At 34.4% G+C, this 23,111-nt stretch overlaps 1 protein-coding gene across 1 annotated transcript in view; it reads right to left on the reverse strand.

Moving 5' to 3' along the window:
* The window catches only part of RIMS1 (regulating synaptic membrane exocytosis 1), a 416,356-nt gene that overhangs the window by 331,299 nt on the left and 61,946 nt on the right, over positions 1–23,111 (reverse strand). The window contains 1 exon segment of the mRNA XM_025042852.1: positions 11,450–11,530. Within this exon segment, the coding sequence (XP_024898620.1) occupies positions 11,450–11,530 (81 nt within the window).

Raw genomic sequence — 23,111 nt, forward strand, 5'->3', positions numbered from 1 at the left:
TCCTGCTGAGACCCTGGGGTGAGTCACTAATAAAGTTCACATCTTGTTTTCCCTATGCAGGTCAAGTGTACATATCATTAAATCTCAGTTGTTGCCAACATCATGTGGTTTTATGTAAAGCTGTCATTAAATGAACTCAGTCAAAAGTTGTACAACCTTAGTTTCTTCAGGATATCTTTTTAAAAATAATACTTTGTTCTTGTGGACAGATATTATTTATCCTAAAATTGGCCCAAGAAAGCTGAAAGATGGGGAGTCATTGAGCTAGCTGCTTGGGGCTGGTCCCAGGCTTAAATGAAAGTGATCTTTAGGCTTCCTGATAGAAGCAACAAGATAATAAAGAATAGGATTCAAGTCAGATGCTCCACACAGGAGGAGGGAAATTGCATTTGGCTAAAACTTCTTCTACCCTCAGGAACAAATGACACAGTCAGTATACAAGGGACAAGGTCTTCCAACGTCAGAGTCGCCAACATAGGAACTGCTCAGAGCATCATTAACAGAAGACTTAGTTTAGTCAACAAAGGATACTTGGTTAAAGTAATTAATAACTAATCAAGTTCCATGAGACACAACTCATATATAAAATTACCACAGCTCTACTCTTACAGAACTAAACTCTTTTAGTACTCACAAAGTTGAAGATGTTACCTTCTCCTCTGAGCATGCAGAGAAAAACACAATATTACCTTAAAATAGTTACAGCAGAAATAGGGTTTTTTTAAGATTTGTGAACTGGCATAGTTTGATCTGTGTAAACCAGCAAATCATATAAAGAAAATGAAGACTATAAAAGCCACACATTTTTAAAAATTCTGTCACTTCCTAATTATAACCATGAATTGGAAATGTCAGCATTCCTGGTGTTATCTATTTTCAAGTTACTGACTGTACTAACTTAATTCTAAAAGATAAAAAATATATATATTTTAGTTGGACCTTTATTTTTCTAATATCATCCGCTCAATATAATCCCTACTACAGGTGGTAATAAAACTATACGTAGTGACATTGAACGACATTTCTTATCGTTGGATGAAAAATAAAATTAACAACAAAATAAAACTCATCACAATTTTGATATTAATATTTGCTTAAAATTAGTACAGAAGAGGCTGCTTGTCTCTGAATAATATCTTCATTCATAATAAAATATATAGCTAAAAGAGCCTATGCATACAGGCTTTTTTCTTCTTGGTTGAATTTACTCAGTAAGTGAGATATCTTTGAACACTATTTTTGTCTAGTATATATAAACATGTATTTCCTTTAGTATATTCAAGCACCTACAAAATTATTAAGTCTTCTATCTCAACAGAATATTAGAGTGAAAAAATTTATTTTAAATGGCAAAAATCTAATGTTTCCATTTTTACTCCATTTTATTTTTCATAATTTTTCCCTTCAATGTTTGAAGCTCTATACAAACCTATCTAAAGTAATACAATAGATATTTCTAAAATTTTCACTTATATATGCTGAAGACACATTTGTATACATAATAAGATGCTTGAGACTTTATGAGAAAATATATACCTATACATTATGGAGTCTATGAACAGAAGACCTATTAAGCATATCAGATATTTATACACATGACTTAGAGCCTCTTTCACACACCAGAAGTTCATCTCCTTAACCACTTCCAAAATTTCATGCCTACCTTCCATTGTTCCATCTCTGTTGCCACCAGCAGAGTCCAAACCACTATTCTGTTTTGCCCAAACCATTTGCCACTCTACGTTGGATCATGATTCTCCCTTCTTTGAACTGCTTCAAGGACTTCTCAATGTTCTTACATTAAATCCAAAGACCAGAAAAGCCTCCGAGATGGAACCCTTGTTTATCTCAACAGTCTCATCCATTGCTCCCCTCCATCTCACTTTTCTCTGGCCTTCTTCAGTTCCCCAAACACATTACATTGGTATTTGTAGAAAGACCACTGCATATACCATCTTCTCTGCTTGGATTCACCCTCTGATGGCTCTTCACAAGGCTGACCTCTCATCTTTTAAGTCTTTTTTTAAATGTCACCTCTTCTTAGAGTCTTACTTGAGCATGTTCTGTAAACAGCTTCCCCTGTGTAGTTTTCTATCACTCAGTTTAGGCCTTGTTAAAAATTAATAGTTTTGCATCTCTGCTGTTTGTTGTTTAGATCTCCTCCCACACTGTAAGTTCTACCAGGACGAGGACTCTGCTTTGTTCATCATCATATACAGTGTCTGGCATTGGGCTCTGCACACAGAATAGCAGTTCCCCCTTATCCATGAGGTATACATTCCAAGACCTCCAGCGGATGCCTGAACCCTGGAGAGCACTGAACTCTAATCAACTTCTTCAATTCCACTGGAAATATGGCAACAGCTTCTTCACCAGAAGACACAATCTCTCCAGCCATTTTTATATTTTTCAGTCCAAACCTATATATGAATCTGCATAACCATCCCTTACTAATAAATGGCTTGGTGTCACTCATTCAGCAGATCTCTTGCTAAAGCCTCCATATAGGTTCGATGCTGTCTGGTGGAACACACTGCCATCAATCGGAACACATTTGACGTTCACATCTTCCACTCACAAATTTAATTAATGCCCTTTCCACCTTAACTAAGCACTTATCATGTACTATGGCCATAACTTTTGCAGTTTGAGGAGTGACAGCAAAACTAGGAAGAACTTCTTTTTCTTTCCTTGCAATTTCATGAATACAAGATTTGTTCTTACTATAGATCTAAGCAACCTCAGCATAGATCCACCCCCCCTGCTTTATTAAGTCAAGAACTTCACCTTTTAACTTAAAGGAAGCACTTTACAGCTCCTCTTTAGCATATCTAAATTGCCAACATCACTACTCTTATACTTTGGGTCCACTTTTAAGTAAAAGAAGGGTTACTTTAATACAAACACTGTGATACTGTGACAGACAATCTGACAGCTGAGATGGCTACTGAGTAACTAAAGGGCAAGTTGCATAGGCAGGTTGCATATGCAGCTTGCATAGGCTGGAAAAAGGGATGCTTCACATCCAGGCCAGAGAGAGTAGGACAGCATGAGACTTCACCATATTCAGAACAACACACAATTTAAAACCTGTGAATTGTTTATTTCTGTAAATTTTCATTTAATTTTTTCAGAATATGGCTGACCACAGGTAAATGAAACTGAGGAGTGAGACCAGGGTTATGGGGGACTGCTCTACAGATTAAATAAATATTTACTGAAGGGAGAAAACATAGCTTAATTCATTGCAAAGCAATCAGTGAACTAATTCCCCTATTGCACATTCTTCCGCCACTGGAATAAGTTCACTTCCCCTGTCCTCAATGCCACCCTCTCATCCTAGGCTGATTTAACAGGTTTCCACTGAAGGAGTAGATCACACCTGCACTGAGATCAACATTCAAGAGAATTAGGACAAGACTGAGTATAAAATCTGCAGAACTTCAGGAGTTAAGAAGACTGTATGGACCCAGATGGGTAGAAGGACAAGATCAAGAAAAACAGATAAAAGCAGACTAGATTTCTGTATTCATACAGCCTCTCCCAGGCTTCTAAGAGGAATTATTGTATTTATGAAAGAGGTGTGTCTGAGGTGGTGACAGTTTGCCAGTGGGTTGCCCAATTTTCTGTGGAACTTTTGCCATCTACCAATACAAGGAGACATAGAGTTCTGGGCATTAGTACACACAGCCTGAAGATCATGTCTGGTATGCAGAGTTTAAGAGCATAGCGACATAATGACAAGGGCTTCTGTCCAACTGTTTACAACTTCAAAGAACATTTTTGTACAATCTTTTATCTAGTATAAGATATAATTGTGATGTTAAATGTGTGATTTTAAATGAGAAACCATATTTTCAATTATAAAGATATATGATATTTACCATACTGCTATGGGAAAAGTAAATATATTAATATATATTTTGCTCAGTTATATTTCTGGTTCTCAAGCTTGACTATTTTAAAATTAGGTTAAAAATAAGCTACTACATTTACATGATTAAATTCATTCTTTCCCATACATGTTAGTCCTCATAAGTCCTTGTGTTATATCATTAAATTTGTAAAAAGACTGTTACTGAAAAAAGCCATGCCCTTGAGAGCTGAAAAAGTATGCCTATTAAAAAAAAATTTGGATGCAGCCTCCCTGTAGATTCAAGGCTAACTCATCTGAAACTGTAAAGAAAGGAAAAAGAAGAGTTCGTGTGACACACATGCCCATGTCAAAAGCTTCCACGCAGATAGTATTCAATGATCCAGTCCAAGACATGAATTACCATTGTACAGAAAGATCATTTCTAGAAAAGTGGAAGTAAGGAGGACACGACAGAATAGCAAAGTAAAATACTGAGAGTAAATAATTTAAATTTTTATCTGGAACGTAAATTCAATTTTTTTTTGGTTAAATAAATGAAATTGATAATTAATTTAAATAGAACTATTATAAGACTTACAAACATCTAACAAAACAAAAGAGAAATAAATAAACATAAACACCATATCAAAACTGGTTTCTCAATATTTCTAAATGTAATCAGAGAAATCCAAACCAAAGCATCTCAGCGGTATTAAAGAACTTGCACAAGGTCTTTTAGATACTTTCTTTAACTATACTGAACCCACACTCTGAGGTTACATTGGTAATTTTTATATGATGAAATTTGTCATACATGTAAATACACATGCACACACACACACAAAGTTGTTTATTTTCTAGGAATTAGAAATCAAATGTGTCAATAAACTCAAATCATGAATAGTTTTAAGAGTTACATCAAACTCACTTTTGAATGTAAGCTCTTCCTGAAGACATGGGAGTTTCATAAGACACACTTACCTAAACATACATAAACATTCATACAGAACTATTACAAATGTTCAAAGACAGAACTTAAGTAATCAAAAACCTTCCCACAAAGGAATGTTGATGGCTCCACTGGTGAATTCTACTAAATATTTGGAGAAAAATTTACAAACTTTTTTTACAAACTCTTCTAGGGAATACTTCCAAATTCACCTGAGGATACTATTACCTTTATACTAAAATCAGACAAAGACATCATAGGAAAACTACAAATCAATATCTCTTATAAATAGATACACAAAAATCATCAAAAATACTAGCAAATCAAATAAAGCAACATAAAATGGATAACCAAGTGGGATTTATCCCAGGAATGCAAGATTGGTTCAACATATGAAAATCAATCAAAACAGTACACCATATTAATAGAATATAGGACCAAAAAAAAAAACACATTATCATCTCAATAGATACAGAAAAGGCATTTGAGAAAATTCAACACCCTTTCATGATAGGAATATTCAACTACTAGAAATAGAAAGAAACTTCCTAAACCTGATAAAGAACATCTACTAAAACCCCACAACTGATATCATATTTAATGTGGAAAGACTGAAAGTTTTCCCTCTATGATCACGTGCAAGACACATAGGTCTGCTTTCAACACGTTGTGACAACTAGATATTCACATGAAAAATAATGAAATGGGACTCCTACCTCACACTGTATACAAAAAGTAACAACATGGATCAAAGGCTTAAATGTGATAACTAAAACTATAAAACTCTCAAAAAAAAAATCTAGGGGCAAATCTTTATGACCTTGAATTTGACAACAGTTTCTTAGGTATGACACTAAAACCACAAGTAACCAAATCTAAAATAGATCAATTGGACTTAATCAAAATTAAAAACTTGTGCTTCAAGGTACTGTCAAGAAAATGAAAATGCAACTCACTAAATGGGAAAAAATATTTGCAAATCATTTATCTGACAGGATATAGTATCCACTATATATAAAGAACTCTCACAACTCAACAATAAAAAGACAAATAACACAATTAAAAACGAACAAAAGATTTTGATCAATACTTCTCTAGAGAAGCAATAAAAATAGCCAATGAGCACATGAAAAGATCCTCAACATCATTATTCATTAGGGAAATACAATCAAAACCACAATAACATATTCATATTCTTCACACCCGTAAGGATGGCTGTAATAAACAAAGACTGACAATAACAAGTGTTGTCAAGGATGCAGAGAAACTGGAATCCTCTTACATTGCTGGTAAAAATATAAAATGGAACAGCTGCTTTGAATTACAACTCAACAGTTCCCCCAAAATGTAAACATACAATTACCATATGACCCAGCAATTTCATTTCTAGGTTTATACTCAAGAGAACTGAGACCATATGTCCATTAAAAAATTCGTACACAAATGTTAAAAGCAATTTTATACCATAACAGCATAAAATCAGAAAGAACACAAATGCCAAATAACCGATGGATGGATAAACCAAAATGTGGTATATACATACAATGGAATATTATCTGGCAACAAAAGAAATGAGATACTGATGCATGCTATAACATGGGTGAACTTTGAAAATATTATATTAAATTATAAAAACAAGATAACAATAGTCATATATTATATGAGTCTGTTTATACTAAATGTTCAGAACAGGCAAATCCACAGAGACAGAAAATATATTAGTAGTTGCTAGGACTTAGGTTTTGAGGAGACTAAAGGAATGACTGCAATAGATATTAGGTTTCTTTTGCAGGTGATCAAAATGTACTGAAATTACATAATGGTGATGGTGGCACAATTTTGCGAAAACCACTAAATTGTACACTTTAAAAAATGTAAATCGTATGTATGTTATGTGAATTACACCTTGATTTTTAAGAGTAGGCAATCGCCAACAAAAAAAAACAAAGCAAAACAAAAAAACTGAACTATGATTTATGTACTTCTCTGGATCCAATTTATTCATAATAATGTCTCCTTCCACAGGAATACAAAAATTATTTGTCTTAGCTTAGCTTATTTTTGGCTATATATTTTTCTGGATTTTTACTTTCAAATTCCAAGTGTACCAGTTTGATTGTGACCAACCATCCCAGTTTTCCCAGGGAGGTTCCCAGGACGTGAAATTTCACTACTAAAACATAAGAAGTTCCAAGAAAACTGAGACAAGTTTGTATTTGCATGATCTTATAATTTACTTAATTCCTCTGCTCTTTGTTTATGTACTGGTGACACCCTCTATACTGCCTTTTACACTCTTTTCTTCTAACTCTATACCTTCTCCCTGTGCTATTTCATTAGTCTTAACGGTTTTTAATATAAACTAATTGCTCACAAATTTGTATATCTCATCTAAGTCTCTCCTGAGTTTGAGATATGAATAGCCAACTGTCTTCTGGATGTTTCTGTTGGCCACTAATACAAAAGTCTAATGCTAAATCTATATTTGCTTTAGTGCCTAAATTAATTTTTTTTTTAATTTTATCACATCCACTTAATCTCTTGAGCCAAAATGAGTGAGTCTCTTCTGTTTGCTTTATTGTCACAACTAATGAATCATATTCTAATTATACTATCTACAAAACTTTCTCAAATCTCCCTTACCTCCTTACTCTCATACTTATTCTCACTAATATTCATTACTTAGACTGATGAGTACAAGTGTTTCAAACTTTTAAAACCCACGATCACTTTGAAAACCAAAACAAAACAAAAACCCACAATGTAATGTTAAATTTCAAAATACAGTTTTAAAAATAAAATCATTTGTTGCTTATTTTCTCCAAATTTGACAAGTGTCCTATTCCTCAGATTCTGATGAAGCACTTCCTGTCTCCTTTCTTTCTCTCTTTCGCACACTACACCAACCCCCACCCTCCATACATGCATGAACTGCCACCCACCCACGTGACCACACACACACACACACACACACAGTCAAAGGCTCCGGCAATGAGTCCATGCTTTAAATTACACCAGCATAACATGATATTCTGGGCTTCAGGGTAACTGTTCGCTCCTTCTGGAACTCTGTACCCCAAACTTGCCTGCCTCCTGAATTATTCATCCTTCACATTTCATATTACTATTATAGGCTCTGTAAATCATTCCCTGACCACACTAACCCTAAACAGAAAAAATCATTTTCTCTTTTTTAACATACTTTTAGTGTTGCACTTATCATGTAGTATCATAATATATCTGATTATGTAACTGCCATCTCCCCAACTTGAGAGGGAACTCTTAAGACAGGAATTCTATCTTATTTATCTGTGCATCTTATACGTGAGGAATCACTGGCATAAAACTCAATTTGTTGAACTCCACTAATATTTTTGATAGATTTATTGCTTTGATTAAGTGATGAAAACTTATGGAGCATGCTTTAAATATGACTGTGACATTTTAATAACAACCAACGATCTTTGGATGGTTTATAAACACAATTATCAAAAATACAAATTATATTGATATGTGTATACATCAATCTAGATTTGCAAAATAGAATGCACCAAATATCACAAGCATAGTCGCCCTACTTCCTGCCTATCTACCTGCCACTCTTTCTCTTTCCCAACTCAGTCAAGTGTTTCAAAAAAGGCGTGAACAATGACCATCCCCTTTTCCTGACTTCTCATTTGCTCCTCATACCTACAGAGATAAAGTATTTCCACCCACTTATATATTAAAATTTTTATGAAAAAAGCTACCATTAACTTCTATATGACCAAACCCAAAGGACATTTTTAATCTGTGAAATTATTTATTGATTCCGCTTCATTTGACACTCTGGGGTATTCCCTTTGTATCCCTCTACTACCTTGGCTTCTTGTTCTCCAACTTCTTTACCATTATTTCTCAGTTGATTTGGGGGATCCTCTTCCTTTACCTATTCTTTCTCTGGTATGTTTTGCCTAATTATATACCCTTTGGTGATGTCATCTACTGCCCCAGTTAACTGAGTGCTTCAGATTCATATACTCAACTGTTTCTTCGATGTATACCCTTGGATAACACAGAGGTAACATAAAATCATCATATCAAAATCTGAACTCCTCATTGCCCTACCCTGGGCCTGGTTTGATTTGTTAATTCCACTTTTTGTTCAAACCATTGATGTGCTAGTCCCCCATTCTCTTTCCTCACAAACCATATTCAATTGACAATTAAGCACTGTTCATCTGACTTCTTACTCAGCTCTTGAAATGTTTCCTTCCCACATCATCTTTTACTCCTGTAAGTCGAGACCTTATTTTTCTCTAGACTATTACAATGGTCTATTAATTGATTTCCTTGTCTCTAGTTTTGCCCACATCACATTCATACTCCATTTTCTCCACTTCTGCCAAAGTAAAGCAAAATATATTTTATATATATACACATGTATACATATAATAAAAATCTGACTAAGCTACTCTCCCAATTAAAATCAATTAGCACAACCTTATAACTAAATGTAGTGTTTACTGAATTTATATTTTGACCCTGTTATCAGAAATCTAAATTCATACTACAGTACTAATCTAGGATGTATTCTTATATTTTCTATTCTATTCCATTCAAAAATAAAAACAAACAAACAAAAAACTAGTCTCTTGATTTTCAAATCCACAAATTGGTTATGACTTAACACTGATCTGCAAGCTACAGCACATCCTTAATCACCCCTAATCCCCAATTTATTGTTTCCCTTTTCATATCAACCTAGAAAGTCACTTCAGTAGATATGGAGAGCTCAATTTATACCCATCACTCTCTAGAGAGAATCATTAGAAATAAAGAATGATGCAAATTTAAAATCTTTCAAGTCATCTCAAGAGAGGTTCACTATTTCAGTTAGAAAAGTATATAGTGAGCAAAGGGACTGTCAGAAAGGAGGATTCGGAGAGACAACTATACTTTCAGCCACTATGGTCAGAGGGGCCACCAGGAAAATTTCACTGGGTACATTGTAAGCTAACAACAGATTTCCACAACTGTAAGTCTATAGAAAGTAAAAACAAAATAAGACCCAAAAACATGACCTAAAGTCTTTTGGGGAACAATGACAATTGCTTCTTTATATCTGAAAATTCCAATTTAAAATGGTTTTCAGAATGAGTGGGACCAATTTAAATGAAACCTCAATATGTGGAACATACATATTTTAAAATAAATGGGAATTCTTCAAAGAAATTTCCCAGAAGTTTCTTGAAACCTAATGTTTTCTAATGTCTTCTAATACCTAGAACATAAGATATTAAGTGGAGATTGTAAGTTTTCTCTGAATTATCAAGAAAAGTTCCATCAAGAGGAAAACGGTTTTACAGTAAAGATATTTATAGAAAAAAATACAGTAACATCATTAAGAGTACATCCAGCTGTGTACTTTTTTCAATGTCATTGTAAATCATTTTTACTACAGTTAAATCAAAATTATTTTTATTCCTTGAAAAGTATTGATAAAATGTAGAATGATATTCAGTGATTTTCAAGTATATTTATTGAAATAAAATCTACAACCTTGGATACCCTTGGATAACACACAGGTAACATAAAATCATCATATCAAATTTCGTGAAATTTATTTACCAAAATGTTATATCTTAAAACATAAATAATTTTAAATTATCTGTAATTGTATGTAATACACAAAATATAAGCACTTAAATATTTTATTTAATTTCAGTTTTTGCCAATGCTAATAAAAACTGTCAGAGTAAAAGTATTACAAAACTTTACTTTTCTTCTTATAGACATTTTACAATGTTATCACTTTATTTTGGTTTTGCTTCAAAGAATCCTCAGTTAAAGAAATCTATTAAAATCTCACTCTTAGGACACACTTCTTCAAAGGCTTTTGCTAAAAACTTTGGAAGAAGCCACTTCCCCAGTAGTAACTACTTGGCTATAATGATTATGCTGAGAATATTGCCGCCACTGAGACATTTTAAAGGAATGTTTAATTTTTCTTACCAGGAGCATAATTCTTAGAAGATTGAATATATCTTGCGACTCTGCAGAATTTTAAAGCTCTTTACATTTTATCTCATCAAAATCCACATTCACAACTCGAAGTTTACTTATTTGGTTTCTTCTATACTTCCTGCTTTCCCCTTTGGTTGCTCATTTAACTCTTCACTGGTTTACACTTGGAGTTGCAGTAAAAATAAAACTAGATGGGCAATCTGCTTTTTCACATTGTCCATTACGTTTGAATTAACAGTGCAAAGGTGGATAATAGACTACCTATGCATTTCCCTTACTCTCATGCTCCTCCCCTCTCTGTAGCCTACTTTCCTGAATTCCTAGGCTCCAGCCCACATACATTCCAAATCTAGTAGGTACAAAATTTCTGCCACCCTAGAGCCCCCCAAAATGCATCCCTTTCCTCTAATTAGTTTTATGCTTACAACAGGGCATTAGAAACATCATTTAACAAAGATAACAAAGATATTTAATGTTTACAGATATTTTTATCTAATACAATAGTAGACTTTTTATTACACATATACCAGAGTAGCCAGAGTATCTATTCCCACATGCAATGTGAATTAATAAATCTATAACCAGTGATCTGTGTAAGAGACGATATTTTCAGTCAATAAAACCAATGCCATACTCACGGTGAAGGTTGGTGGGGCTGGTTTTCAGCATTTCTTGGTGTTTTGCAGGCAGCAGGCTTCGCCATGTCCCTGACAACACACCTGGGGCGCATGATAGACAGCACAACGCACTATTAATTATAAAAAGGGTAGAACAAATCTGGAAATTAAACACGGTACTGAAAATACAGTCTAAGGGAAAATCTTTGCAAGCCCCTTTAATGTTAACCTGGAGGCCCTGGAAAAGCCCTTAGAGTTGGTAATCTTTAACTCAGGCTTCCAAGAGCTCAATTATACCAAATAAAAATCTGTGATAGTCTCCATATTTGATTTTCCTTTTAGCACCAATGAAATGATTGTCAGCAGCTCTCCCCATAGAAGAAATGCTACTGAAAGCTTTGGCCTCACCATATGAAGACATCTGAAAGCTTTAAAAATAGGAACAGCTGTTGTGTTGAAATGCTAAACGATGAGTAGGGTTTTTCTGTGGCTTTGGCTATTTTACTAAAAGATACAGAGTCCTGTTTCATGCCATTCATCACAACACAGGTCTTTCTCTTTATGTAAAAGAAAATCTGAGAGGCCTTAAGACAGCCTCATGTTCAAAATCCCCTTCAAGCTAAGAAAAGAGGAAGAGTTAGAGGAACATGTTCATATATAAAGTATGTGTGTGTGTAGAATAAACAGAAGATACCTCCACAATATAAAAACAAAAATACAAAAAACAAAAAACCCCAGCAAAAGTTCTTTGTGTCTTAAAGTCCTCTATCACAGAAAATAAATGCAGAGGGTGGACATCAAAGGGCAGCAGGAGGATACACGCTCACCCTCATGTCAGAGGGCTTACAGAGCACGGGAGAGATTCACTGGCAGAAATAAGAAAAAACTCTCATCTGAGACTGCACTTAGATGGCTCAGATATTCCTTCACCTCAAATGCTTTAAAACGAACATTGCTTTAAATAGGGAAGCCTTGGTTATAAAGCTGAGACCCCCACATCTTAGCTTTTGCTAAATGGAAACACCCCTGAGAACCCAGGGTTCTCAAACATGAACCTGGTTTTAAACAATTTTCGCGGAGGTTTCTTGTAGGTTTGACTACACTACTTGTATTTGAGACCAGTCATGTTATTCCAGAAGTGGATTACTGGTGAGGCAGTGGCAGATAAACTTTTCCCAGAGCTCAAAGCTGCATGGCAAAATTCTCCACTTCTGAAAAAAATGAAACAGGGAAACATGGACACAACGCACAGAAACGTGCACACACACACACTGCTCATTCCAAACAAGGCCAAATAAGACTCAGAAATAAATGGGCAATGTGACGAGAAAAGAAAACAGTGCCATTTCAAAGCCTCAACACACATCCCCACTCGGATACAAGTAAAAAAAAAAAAAAGTGACATTTGTCAAGAGCTAATGCTAAACTCTTAATGGATTGGCCAAGAGATGTGAGTCTAAAACTTCTACAGGAATCACAAGGCCTCTGTTTTGTTCTAGTTTCATGAGAAGAGAAGGCCACTCAGGCATCAGGGTAAAGGCAGTTGTTAGGAAGAATATCCTAGGATTTCTGAACTCCAAAATTTTAATCTAACTTACACAGAGTACAGTGCCCAGGAAGTTAAATTTTACAGCACTGGAAAATCTTTAGCATTTCTCACTCAACTAAAAATAGCACACACATACAGCATGTTTAATCTACATGTACTGGTTTGTGAAAATACCGGATATATCACCAACTTTGGAAAAATTTTTGAAAAATTACATCTGTGAGAAACATATGCAACCACCTATCTTAGTTCATTTCTTTTTTTCCCTAAAGTTTCAGGTATTTAGAACAAAGCTTTGAAATAAAAGAAATCGGCCACTTAATTAGAGTTTTTCTTAAATGTGCTTTTAAGTGAGTCATTTCTAATAAATGTGGAATATCGGCCAGCGCTAGGGTAGGTTTCTAAGCAACATATTTTTTTTCTGAGTGAAAGATCATGTCTATATAATAAAACTATCATCTAATCTCAAGTACCCAGTGGTTTTGGTTTAAAATTTTAAAGCTGACATATTGCTCCTGTCTGCACATATTATAGAATCTTTCAAATGAAAATTTTATTTAAATTTCTAAACTTTAAAGTTCTACTAGATCATGAAAATAAACACGTCAATATTCAAAAACAATATATTTAGAATTAATTTAAATATATGTAATTTAAAATATACTTAATATGCTTTCATTATTTTTTTAAAAAACAGGAAAACAACATATTTTTTTATACTAACATATATCCTGACCACAAGACTAAAGTGATATAGCTAGCTACTGAGTTTTAGGGGGAGAACTATTTTTTTCAGATTGCTAATTATTTATCCAATTTGAAGGAGTTCTAAATTTTGGTAATATATATTCCTATATTTTCTAATTTGACTTCTTTTTAGCTGAAATCTCTTCTTAATATAAGAAAGAAAAGTTAAAAATGCCCTACACTCAGATAGATATGTAAATACATAAAGAAACATTAGATTTTGTTAGCCTGCGTGAATTAACTTTTCTCTAAAACTATAATTGAATTGTTGTGTGTAACATAGCACAATTTGGAGGGATAAACTATAATAGTTTTGACAGTTCTAATTTTTTAGCCCCACTGCTTCTCATTATTTCCCATGCATTAAAGTTATTATAAAAAGATAGTCCCTTCATACTTTAAGAAATAGAATAATATTTCAGTATGTTGCAGCTATTAAGGGCCTTTCTCTACATATGATTTATTCTTTCGGCCAGACATAAGGAGGCAACAAATGATGCCACAATGCTGACTTGGATTAAGAGAATAGGAGTTCAAGGGATTTAACCTCTTATTCTTTGCAAAGTCTTCAATTAATCAGGGATCTATCAGACATGGATTCTTAACAGTCTTCTAACTGCCTGTGAGCATTCCCTGGTCACTCAAGCATCACTGAAGATTTATGCAAATGAGACATTCTGCTACCACCTCAAGGGAATGCTCCTGTCTCCGCCCTCAGCACTACTGGGTTTTATGAATGACTGCGATCAATGCAAAGAATGGCTGCCAACTGCCCACTCAGCCACTTATACTCTTCCATGCACTTACACACAGAAGAAACTAACATTGCCACAAGCCTGCCAATAAGGCTATGGTAAGGTTTCCATCTCTCCAAAGAGGAACTAAGTATGCTTCCAGAAACTTAGAGTATGTAAATTAAAAATCCTAAATGCCTCCAAAAACTACAACTTATAAAATTACATTCTCTCTTTTGAGTTTCCATTTTGGTGCCTGAAATCATTAGCACCACCCCCTGCTTCAACTCCCCCACTTGCAAAAAAAAAAGAAAAAAAGGAAAAAAGAAAAAAACTATTTTATGAAACTTTATCTCAATTTGGACTTAAATATAATTATTCCATCTTACATGACTAATGTCAGAAAACTAGTTATTGTTTTGGCACTAAGCTGCCAAATAGATTATGACATGTTTATATTTTTGTTCTCAGTCTTTTGGTTTTTGAATTTTACTGAGGTTTCTCCTATCACCAATGGAGACAACAATTTCATCTAAATGGCACTAGGGGGAAAAAGCATTTTTTTGCTTACCCCCAAGTGTTATTGTACTGGTCTATGTTTGTCACGAGACCTTAGGGGCAGTAAAAATACTATAAGTTTAAAGAATGAAACATTTTTCAAATACACAATTTTTTGATTTGCTGATCACTCATTAAAAATACATAGAAACAAGGAAAAAATAGACAGGAAGAGACCTCAAGGGCTCTGTAGCTAGCCCTTTTCTTCTAAACCTCATATTTAGTGCTTCAAGCCCCTCTTCCATATGTCATTAGTAGAAAGTACCTAAAATATATGCAAAATTTCTATCTCCAGCTCAATCGATCCTCTCTTAACTCAGACATCTAACTGCCTCTTCATTTGGTTTGTAATAGATTTCTCAAAATCAACATTTCCAAAATGGGATTCTTCCTCTTTTTCTTAAACCTGATCTTCCAGCAGCCATTTCTATTTTGGCTGAATTGCAAATACATTTCTATAGCTGTTCAGGCTAAAAACTTTAGACTTCTCTTTTCTCTCACACCTTGCATCCAATCTACCAGATTGGTTCCACTTTCAAACTATATGCCAACTCTGACCATTTCTCACTTCCTCCACTATTGCCAGGCTGTCCCGAGCCAATCTCACCTTCTACTTGGATTCCCACAACAGACTTTTAACTGGATGCCAGGCATTTGTGTTTGTCTTCCTCCTAGAGACTATTCTTAACACAACAGCCAGAGCGATTCTTTTGAAAGATAAATCAGACAATGACTCCTCAGCTCAAAATCTTGCAACAGCTCCCTAGTTTACTCACCTAAAATATCAGGGTCTTTAGAATATAATCTGGCCTCCTATAACTCTCAGAGTTTATCTCCTACGGTTACCTCTCTACCCCTTGCTCACTCTGCTCCAGACACACTGGCTGGTCTTCCTCAATCACACTAGGCACAATCTTGCCTTGAGACCTTTGCACCAACCCTTTTTTCTGTCTGGAATGCTCTTCTCTCATATTGGTATGACTAACACCCTTACCTCTTTCAAGTGTTTGCTCAAGGGTCAGTTGTTGTTGGTTCCTACTCTAATTATTTTACTTAACTATTGTACTCTGCTTCCCCGCCACCCCCCCCGCCCCCATCACAGCCACATACTTCCAATATCCTTCACCTTGCTCTACTACTTACTAAAATGTACCAGCTTCCACTGCTGAAACATGAGCTGCTCAAGAAGAGGGATTTCTGGTTCACTGACATAGCGAGAGCCTAGAACAGTGCCTGACATGTCACTCACTATTTGTTAAAGGAATCTATAAGATAAAAAGGACAAAAAGCTATAGATTTCAAGCTTGAATAACTAATTTCACATGCTAAAATTAGTGATTTACAATAGATTCTAGGTAACACCTTTTTGTAAGATTACAGCATATTTTTATAAAATATTTACAAACTATAAATTAATTTATGGCCAAGTTTAATGATTTAAATAACTCTAGTAAATTTGTTTTTATGTGGTTTGACTAAGATTCATTATGTTTCTGAACCAGAAAAAAAGTATTTGTCAGCATATGACTTATCTAGTGAAAAACACTCTTAATGTCAAGTAATTTCTTTGAACCAGTGAGACATTATTTAACAACTATACTGATATTTTATCAAATAAGGCCTTAAAATAATTGTATATAGAGCAAAATCTTAATAGTACAGAGGAAAAAATCCCCTTTTTTCTGATTTTTCTAAACAGGGTAGGAAAATAAAAACTTCTGTTTAATTAACACTCATTATGTACCAAAATGTACACAGCATATCTCATTTAATCTTCTCACTATCCTGCAAAGAGATAATGATCATCCCACTTGACAAATGAAGAAACTGAAGATCTAAGAGATTACATTATTTTTCCAATGATAAATGACAAACACAGATATTTAAGAAGCCACAGTTTGTATCAAGGATCTATCTGGCATCAAAGTCATGTCCTTTCCATAATAACAAAAAACTTCTTGATATTAATACTTGAAACATAAATGGAAACTAATAAAAATCAATCACAAAGTTACAAAGTCCAGTATCCTCAGATATGTTTCAATACCATTGATTTCATGCTATAGGTACACTGTTGAAACTATTCAAATAATCTCACATAACTGAATGTTCTTTAAATATTATTCTAGTATCATAAGATGACATTCTCCAACTGTAACAGCAGAACAGTGGTAATAGAAGGGTGTGAAGTTAGTTAAATTAGAAATGTAGGGTGACCTTAAGACCAATAGGAATATTATAGAATGTGGAATGAGAAACGGCATCTGGTACAGAAAACGTGTTTATTTAAGGGAGAGAATTATGAAAGCTAAAAAGATTTGTTAAATTCATTTGCAAGACAAATACAATTGTTAAAAATCTCTTCAAATACATTTTTCAAAAGAGATCTTCAAAACTGATCTCATTTCCATTTATAAATACTAAAAGAGGAAAATCTGAAAATACTTTAAAAATGAGTTTTAAAAAAAATTCCATATTCGTGTCAATTTCACAGTGAACAAATGAATGTGGCTGTTATACAAAAGATGAAGATGGAACAATGAAAATTCTACACCTGAAGAGGAAAGTGGACACTGGCAATTTGAAAAGCCAGATGTACTAATCACAAATCATCAGGGCCTATCATACTTCTGATGTGCATCTGGGGAATCCTCAGAAGCCACATAAGAGTAATTATCATTTTAAAAAGACTTTGAGAACAGGAGAAGGAGGTTCTTAATTATAAGAAAAGAGAAACCAGCTGGCCATTTTTCACAATGAATGATGAGGGCTGCCGAACCAACCCTAAAGAGGCCAGGAAGTTATTCACAAAACCAGACAAAAAAGTATAGGATTCTAACATAAAGGTGATAACATGATAAAGCTTCATACAGAGATTAATGGATGATTTTAAATCTTGAAAAGACAAATTTTTCAAAGACTGATAAGAAAGAAAATAATAGGTAAAAAGTCAAATCCTTGGTCTTCTGGATTATTCAAACCTGCCCTGTTTATCATCCCTTTATGTCTCCAGAATTTTAATGAGCTTGGTTCTTCAAGGTCCTAATATTGTTTCCAACATTTCAGCAATATGATCAATTAACCTCTTTTTATCCAAGCTACTATTTTCTGTTAACAAAATTAGTTTTTTTCTCCATTCACGAATTCTTGAAATATTTTTACATACCTATGCTACTATCCCCTGCGCTTTGCCCCTTTTACATTTTTTTTACTCACTGACCTACATGCATTCTCCAAAAGCCACCTGCTGCTTGCAAAACACAACACAACTTTAGAAAAAATCAAGAGAACCAGAAATCTCCTGCCACTAAACCTGCAAGAGAGAACTTCCTTTCATTCCATAGGAGGAAGCGGGGAATCTATCCAGTAAAGAGTAAGTAATTTCCAGAGCTAGGAAGCAATCAATTTAGTCAATGTAGCAGAGACATCAAATAAGACTAGGCCTGAAATCATGTTTTGCATTCTACAAGAGTGAAAACGAAATGGGGCTCAAGTGGCATTGCAGTGGGCTGGTGGGGAAAAGGGTGATGTAGAAAATAGCAGAGTATGTAGACAATTGCTGCAAATGCAGACAAAAGATAAATTGAGAAAAGAGGGGTGATGAAGGGAAAACGGTCTTTGTTTACACACATGGGTACAATCCTAGGTGAGGGAATTAGCGATGGGAAAAGAAGTTAAAAGAATAGGGGAGAGAAGAGTGGAGGAGAAGAGAGGAGAGGAGAAGGCTAGGGAGGGTAAGAAAGGCTAGGAGAGGGAGAAGAGAGGTGTTTAGTGAGGAAGCTAAGTTGCTGAGGAGATGGAGACGGATGGCATGAAATAAACTGGTAGGGGCTTAGTTCCCAAAATGTCACCTTTCATATGACCAGAACTGCCATCTCCATTTTCTCTCCAAAATATTCTTTCAGGGTAATGCTTCATGAGGTTCATTTTGGAAAAGTTTTAGAGAATGAAAATCATCTCTCTAGCTCTCCTATTTCTAACTCTTCTCCTAGAGGCAGAAATTTTTGCTCAAAATTTCTTCCCTACTCCTATCTATGCCAGGGTAGGGAGGAATGTTTGAGGGAGCTCTCTCCTCCCAACCATCATCCACTAACAGTTATGTTTTCACTAATGAGAAGAATTACCCTGTCTTAAAAGCAAATATAAGTTGGCGGTTTCCGATTTCATTTGTTGAGTGCCAAAATAGAGAGATCCCTTTTCATTTTTTGAATGTCCAACTTGCCTACAGTAAACACCCAGAGCAGACCTGGGTTGGGCAGATTCTGACATGTTTCTAACTCCATCTACTTTTCTTTTTCACTGCCCAGGTCTATTCAAGCTAGTTAGATAAATGTACCTGAAGCCTGTTCAGAAGACTTAGATTCAGAGTGAGTTATGAACAACAACAACAACTCACCTGGGAATAATAACATACAGCAATTAAGGAGAACATCCAAAAAACTAAATAATATCTAATTTTATCTAGCAAGGGAGAATTGAGTGTGGATCAGTATATTCAGCTTTTTTTGTTCTTTTGACATCCATGATAGTGCTTCTGTGTAGAACACATCACCATGGGTTCCAGTTTACACAAAGAGAAGTCCTACCCATTTCTTTTCCGCTAATGAAAACACACTCATTTGGGTATAGGTGAAAAAGGTGCAGATGAATATAGTCAATATTGTGATAAGTTTGCAGGGCGACAGATGCTTACTAGACTTATTGTGATGGTCACATTGTAAGGTATATTAGCAAGTCACTATATTGTGCAACTGAAACTAATATAAAATTGTATACCAACTGTACTTAAATTTAAAAAGAAAGAAAACATATTGGTCTAAATATGAGTGAATCTGACACTATCATTAGGATAATCTTGAAACTAACATAAGCTTATCTTAAAGAGGAAATTGTTTATAGTTTTTAGGACTTAAATCTCATTAATCAATAGTTCCTAATACCCTTCACAATTAACTTATGACCCAGTGAGGATCACTGTTCTAAACTGCTGGCTCTGTCCCAAGCTTAGCTAAGTGTGGGCTCTCCATCTTAAACAACCATTGACTTGAACAAGTGAGATGAAAGAGACTGTTTAGTTGACAATAGCACCAAGTTAAACAGGAATATTAACACTCTTAATGAGAATCATATAACTAAAAATTGTCTAAATTAAAAAAAGCTATTCAGCAAAACAAGATGAATTTCGAAAAGTGTAAACATATTTAGACATGAAAACTATACAATAACAAAACAGAAAAATAACAGTGAATAATATCAGCTAAAATTTCTGAGTGCCTACAGTGGGCCAGGAGCTGTGCTAAGAATACTACATGCCTTTAGCCATGTCATCTGGTCATATGTCATATATTGCACTTGGTGCAACCTAAGTTACAAATTTATTTGTGAAATACCACACTATCTTCTTAGAAGCTCAATTTACCATTTCAGAAATCACATGATATCTGTGAAACACTGTTTTGAGCAAATTATTTCATTGTCATTCAAATTTTAGCATGAAGCACACAACTGTAATTTAATATTTCAAGTTTTAAGCATCCCATATCTCCTTGCCACATTTCAATGTTGTAGAAGAATAATAGATAGTTGTCAGATAATGGTTATCTACAGTCTAAATATCCAGGGTAAAGAATGCAATTTGGTAGTAGAGACGGATGAATGGTATCTGTAAAGATTATTGGCAGAGCTTTTTTACAACTAATGATTTTTCTACTTTTTCTTTGTAACACAAAAGCACAGCTCTTTGAATAATAATTTTAGGGTAGTTTTATGTACCTAAATATGCCTTTTCTCCGCAAGCATTCTTTCTCCTTCCTCACCGGGGAGCCAGATAGCTAAATAAATATCTACTAGAGGTCCATAATAGCTCCTTGGTGGGATTTAAGTGGATTTTAAATAGATAAAATAAAATGGGAAAATGAAACTTGGAAAAGCATTAATGAAATTTCAGGCACTGCTTTCAATTAATTGTAACTATTTTCTCAATGAATTCACCTGCCTAGCAAGTTACAGGAAAACTGGAGCCAGTTAGATACAAAAATATATTGTACGTGGACTATTACTTGTGCATAAATATTAAAGTACTATACAAAAAAATATACACTATTCACTATTTATTTGAAATGAAATATTTCTTTATTTTAAATGAAATATTTCTTTATTTTATTAAGAGGCCACGATGCTTCTTTTACCTAAAATATAACAAAAGAATGAAACCACATCATTTCGACACTTCAATGGGAACTTTAACGCCTGAATATGATTGCTCCTTTGTTTTAATTTTTTGTATGTATTTAGAGTGAGAAAAAGAGAAAATATCTTGTAAATAACTTTTTTCATTGCCTTCATCCAAACTGATGAAAATATGAACATATAATTAGGAAAATATAGGTGAAAGGTATGATAACTGGAAAAACAATACAATGAATAGGACTAGTTAGTCTTCACTGACAAAGGTAATCATTCTCTAAGCCCCTCTGCTCTCCCTTTTGACCTGATAAGACCATTATTCCTATGGCTTCAAATACGCTAATGGTTTCTGAACTGTCATTTCCAGATTTCCTCTCCCATTATTATCCATCGTCTTATATCTGTATCTATGTTCTAACAATCCTTCTAACAACTGAGCTTGAACAGACTAAAATACTGAACGCAATATTCCTCCTTCTCTCAGCCACCTCTCAAATTCTGGTCATCAATTAAATCTTCCCAGTACTGATGTTCACAATCTTGATGCCACTAGGACCTCTCACTCTCACTTAATGCCAATAAGTCATTGAGTCCTCTGGCTACTTTTTTGAAGGATCTTGAAAAACTTCCCTTTCTTATTTATGTCTACTACTCCCAAATTCATTTTCTCTCTTGAATGAACTACTGGAGTATTCTTTCTCAACCTCCATTTTCTCCTATTCACAGATTCTATAAAAGGGCTTCACACTCCCCACCATATCAAATACAATGCACAGCTATCTAGTTCCAAGGTATTTCACCTACAAATTCCCTCATTCACTAATCTCTTCCTCTTAATTCTTAACGTAGCCCATTTCCCAAGTGAAGTAAATATATCTAAAAATTTTAGAACACATTATTTTCATCTCCATGCCAAATGCCACTTTTCTTACTTAAAATTATCTGTCTCTTTTTCCCTCTCCATTAAATTTTAGTCCTTTCAAAATTCAACTCAAATGTACTAAACTCCAGAAAGCCTTCAAGGCTAAGGACTCTCATTAACCCTTCACCAGTATCTTCTAAAAAAATCAGTCCTTATATAGGCATAAGAGACTTTGTTCAATAGCTGCAGCTCAAGTACTGGGAAGAAGTTCAAAAATGTCTGCTTTGGAAATAGGACGTGAAATGCAAGCATGTTCCTTCCAAAGGCTGAGAAGCCCTCGTGATTATGACGTCTTTGTCATCAATGAACAAATTCTCCAGACATGTGCTCTGTGCCACGTGCCATGCCAAGCGCTATGATCACAGTCTGAAAGCAAGTCAGTCTGTTCATCGATACTAATAGTAACAATAATAATAACTTACTTGTATTGAGCATGTATTTCACATGGACTCTTTCAAGCTCTTTATACGCATTAACTCATTTGATCCTCACAACTCCATGTAGTAAGTAGGTTAAATAGCCATTTGATGTAGAATTTACGAAGCCCTGTTATATGTAAATTGCAACAGTATTAGTTCCACAAGCTGAACTCTATTATATACCATTTTATTTCCTTAGGATTGCTTAAATTATTTTTTAATATAAAAATTAATTAACTTCCAACACAAGTAAAAACAATAAGATTAAGTGTAGGATCTAGATTAATAATGCAATAAAGTCTGCCTATTTTCCCTCCAAAAATGTTCAATTTAAAATATATTTATTTTGAAGAATAAAACTCTAGTCTATTATACTTTTAATGTATGTGTATACTGCCATGTCACTTAGTGTTCATGAAGGTCATAAAATATATATATAACTAATGTTCACCTTGCTCTTCAGCAGCACTTCCAGAGTTCCAGTTAGTCGCTCCTCAGATTTACTTGGTATATACCTCTTATTTACAGATTCATGGATGTAGAAAAACATGAGGGGTTTTCAAACTTG

This window comes from Pteropus alecto, unplaced genomic scaffold, assembly GCF_000325575.1.
Source record: "Pteropus alecto unplaced genomic scaffold, ASM32557v1 scaffold7, whole genome shotgun sequence".
Lineage (NCBI taxonomy): Eukaryota > Metazoa > Chordata > Mammalia > Chiroptera > Pteropodidae > Pteropus > Pteropus alecto.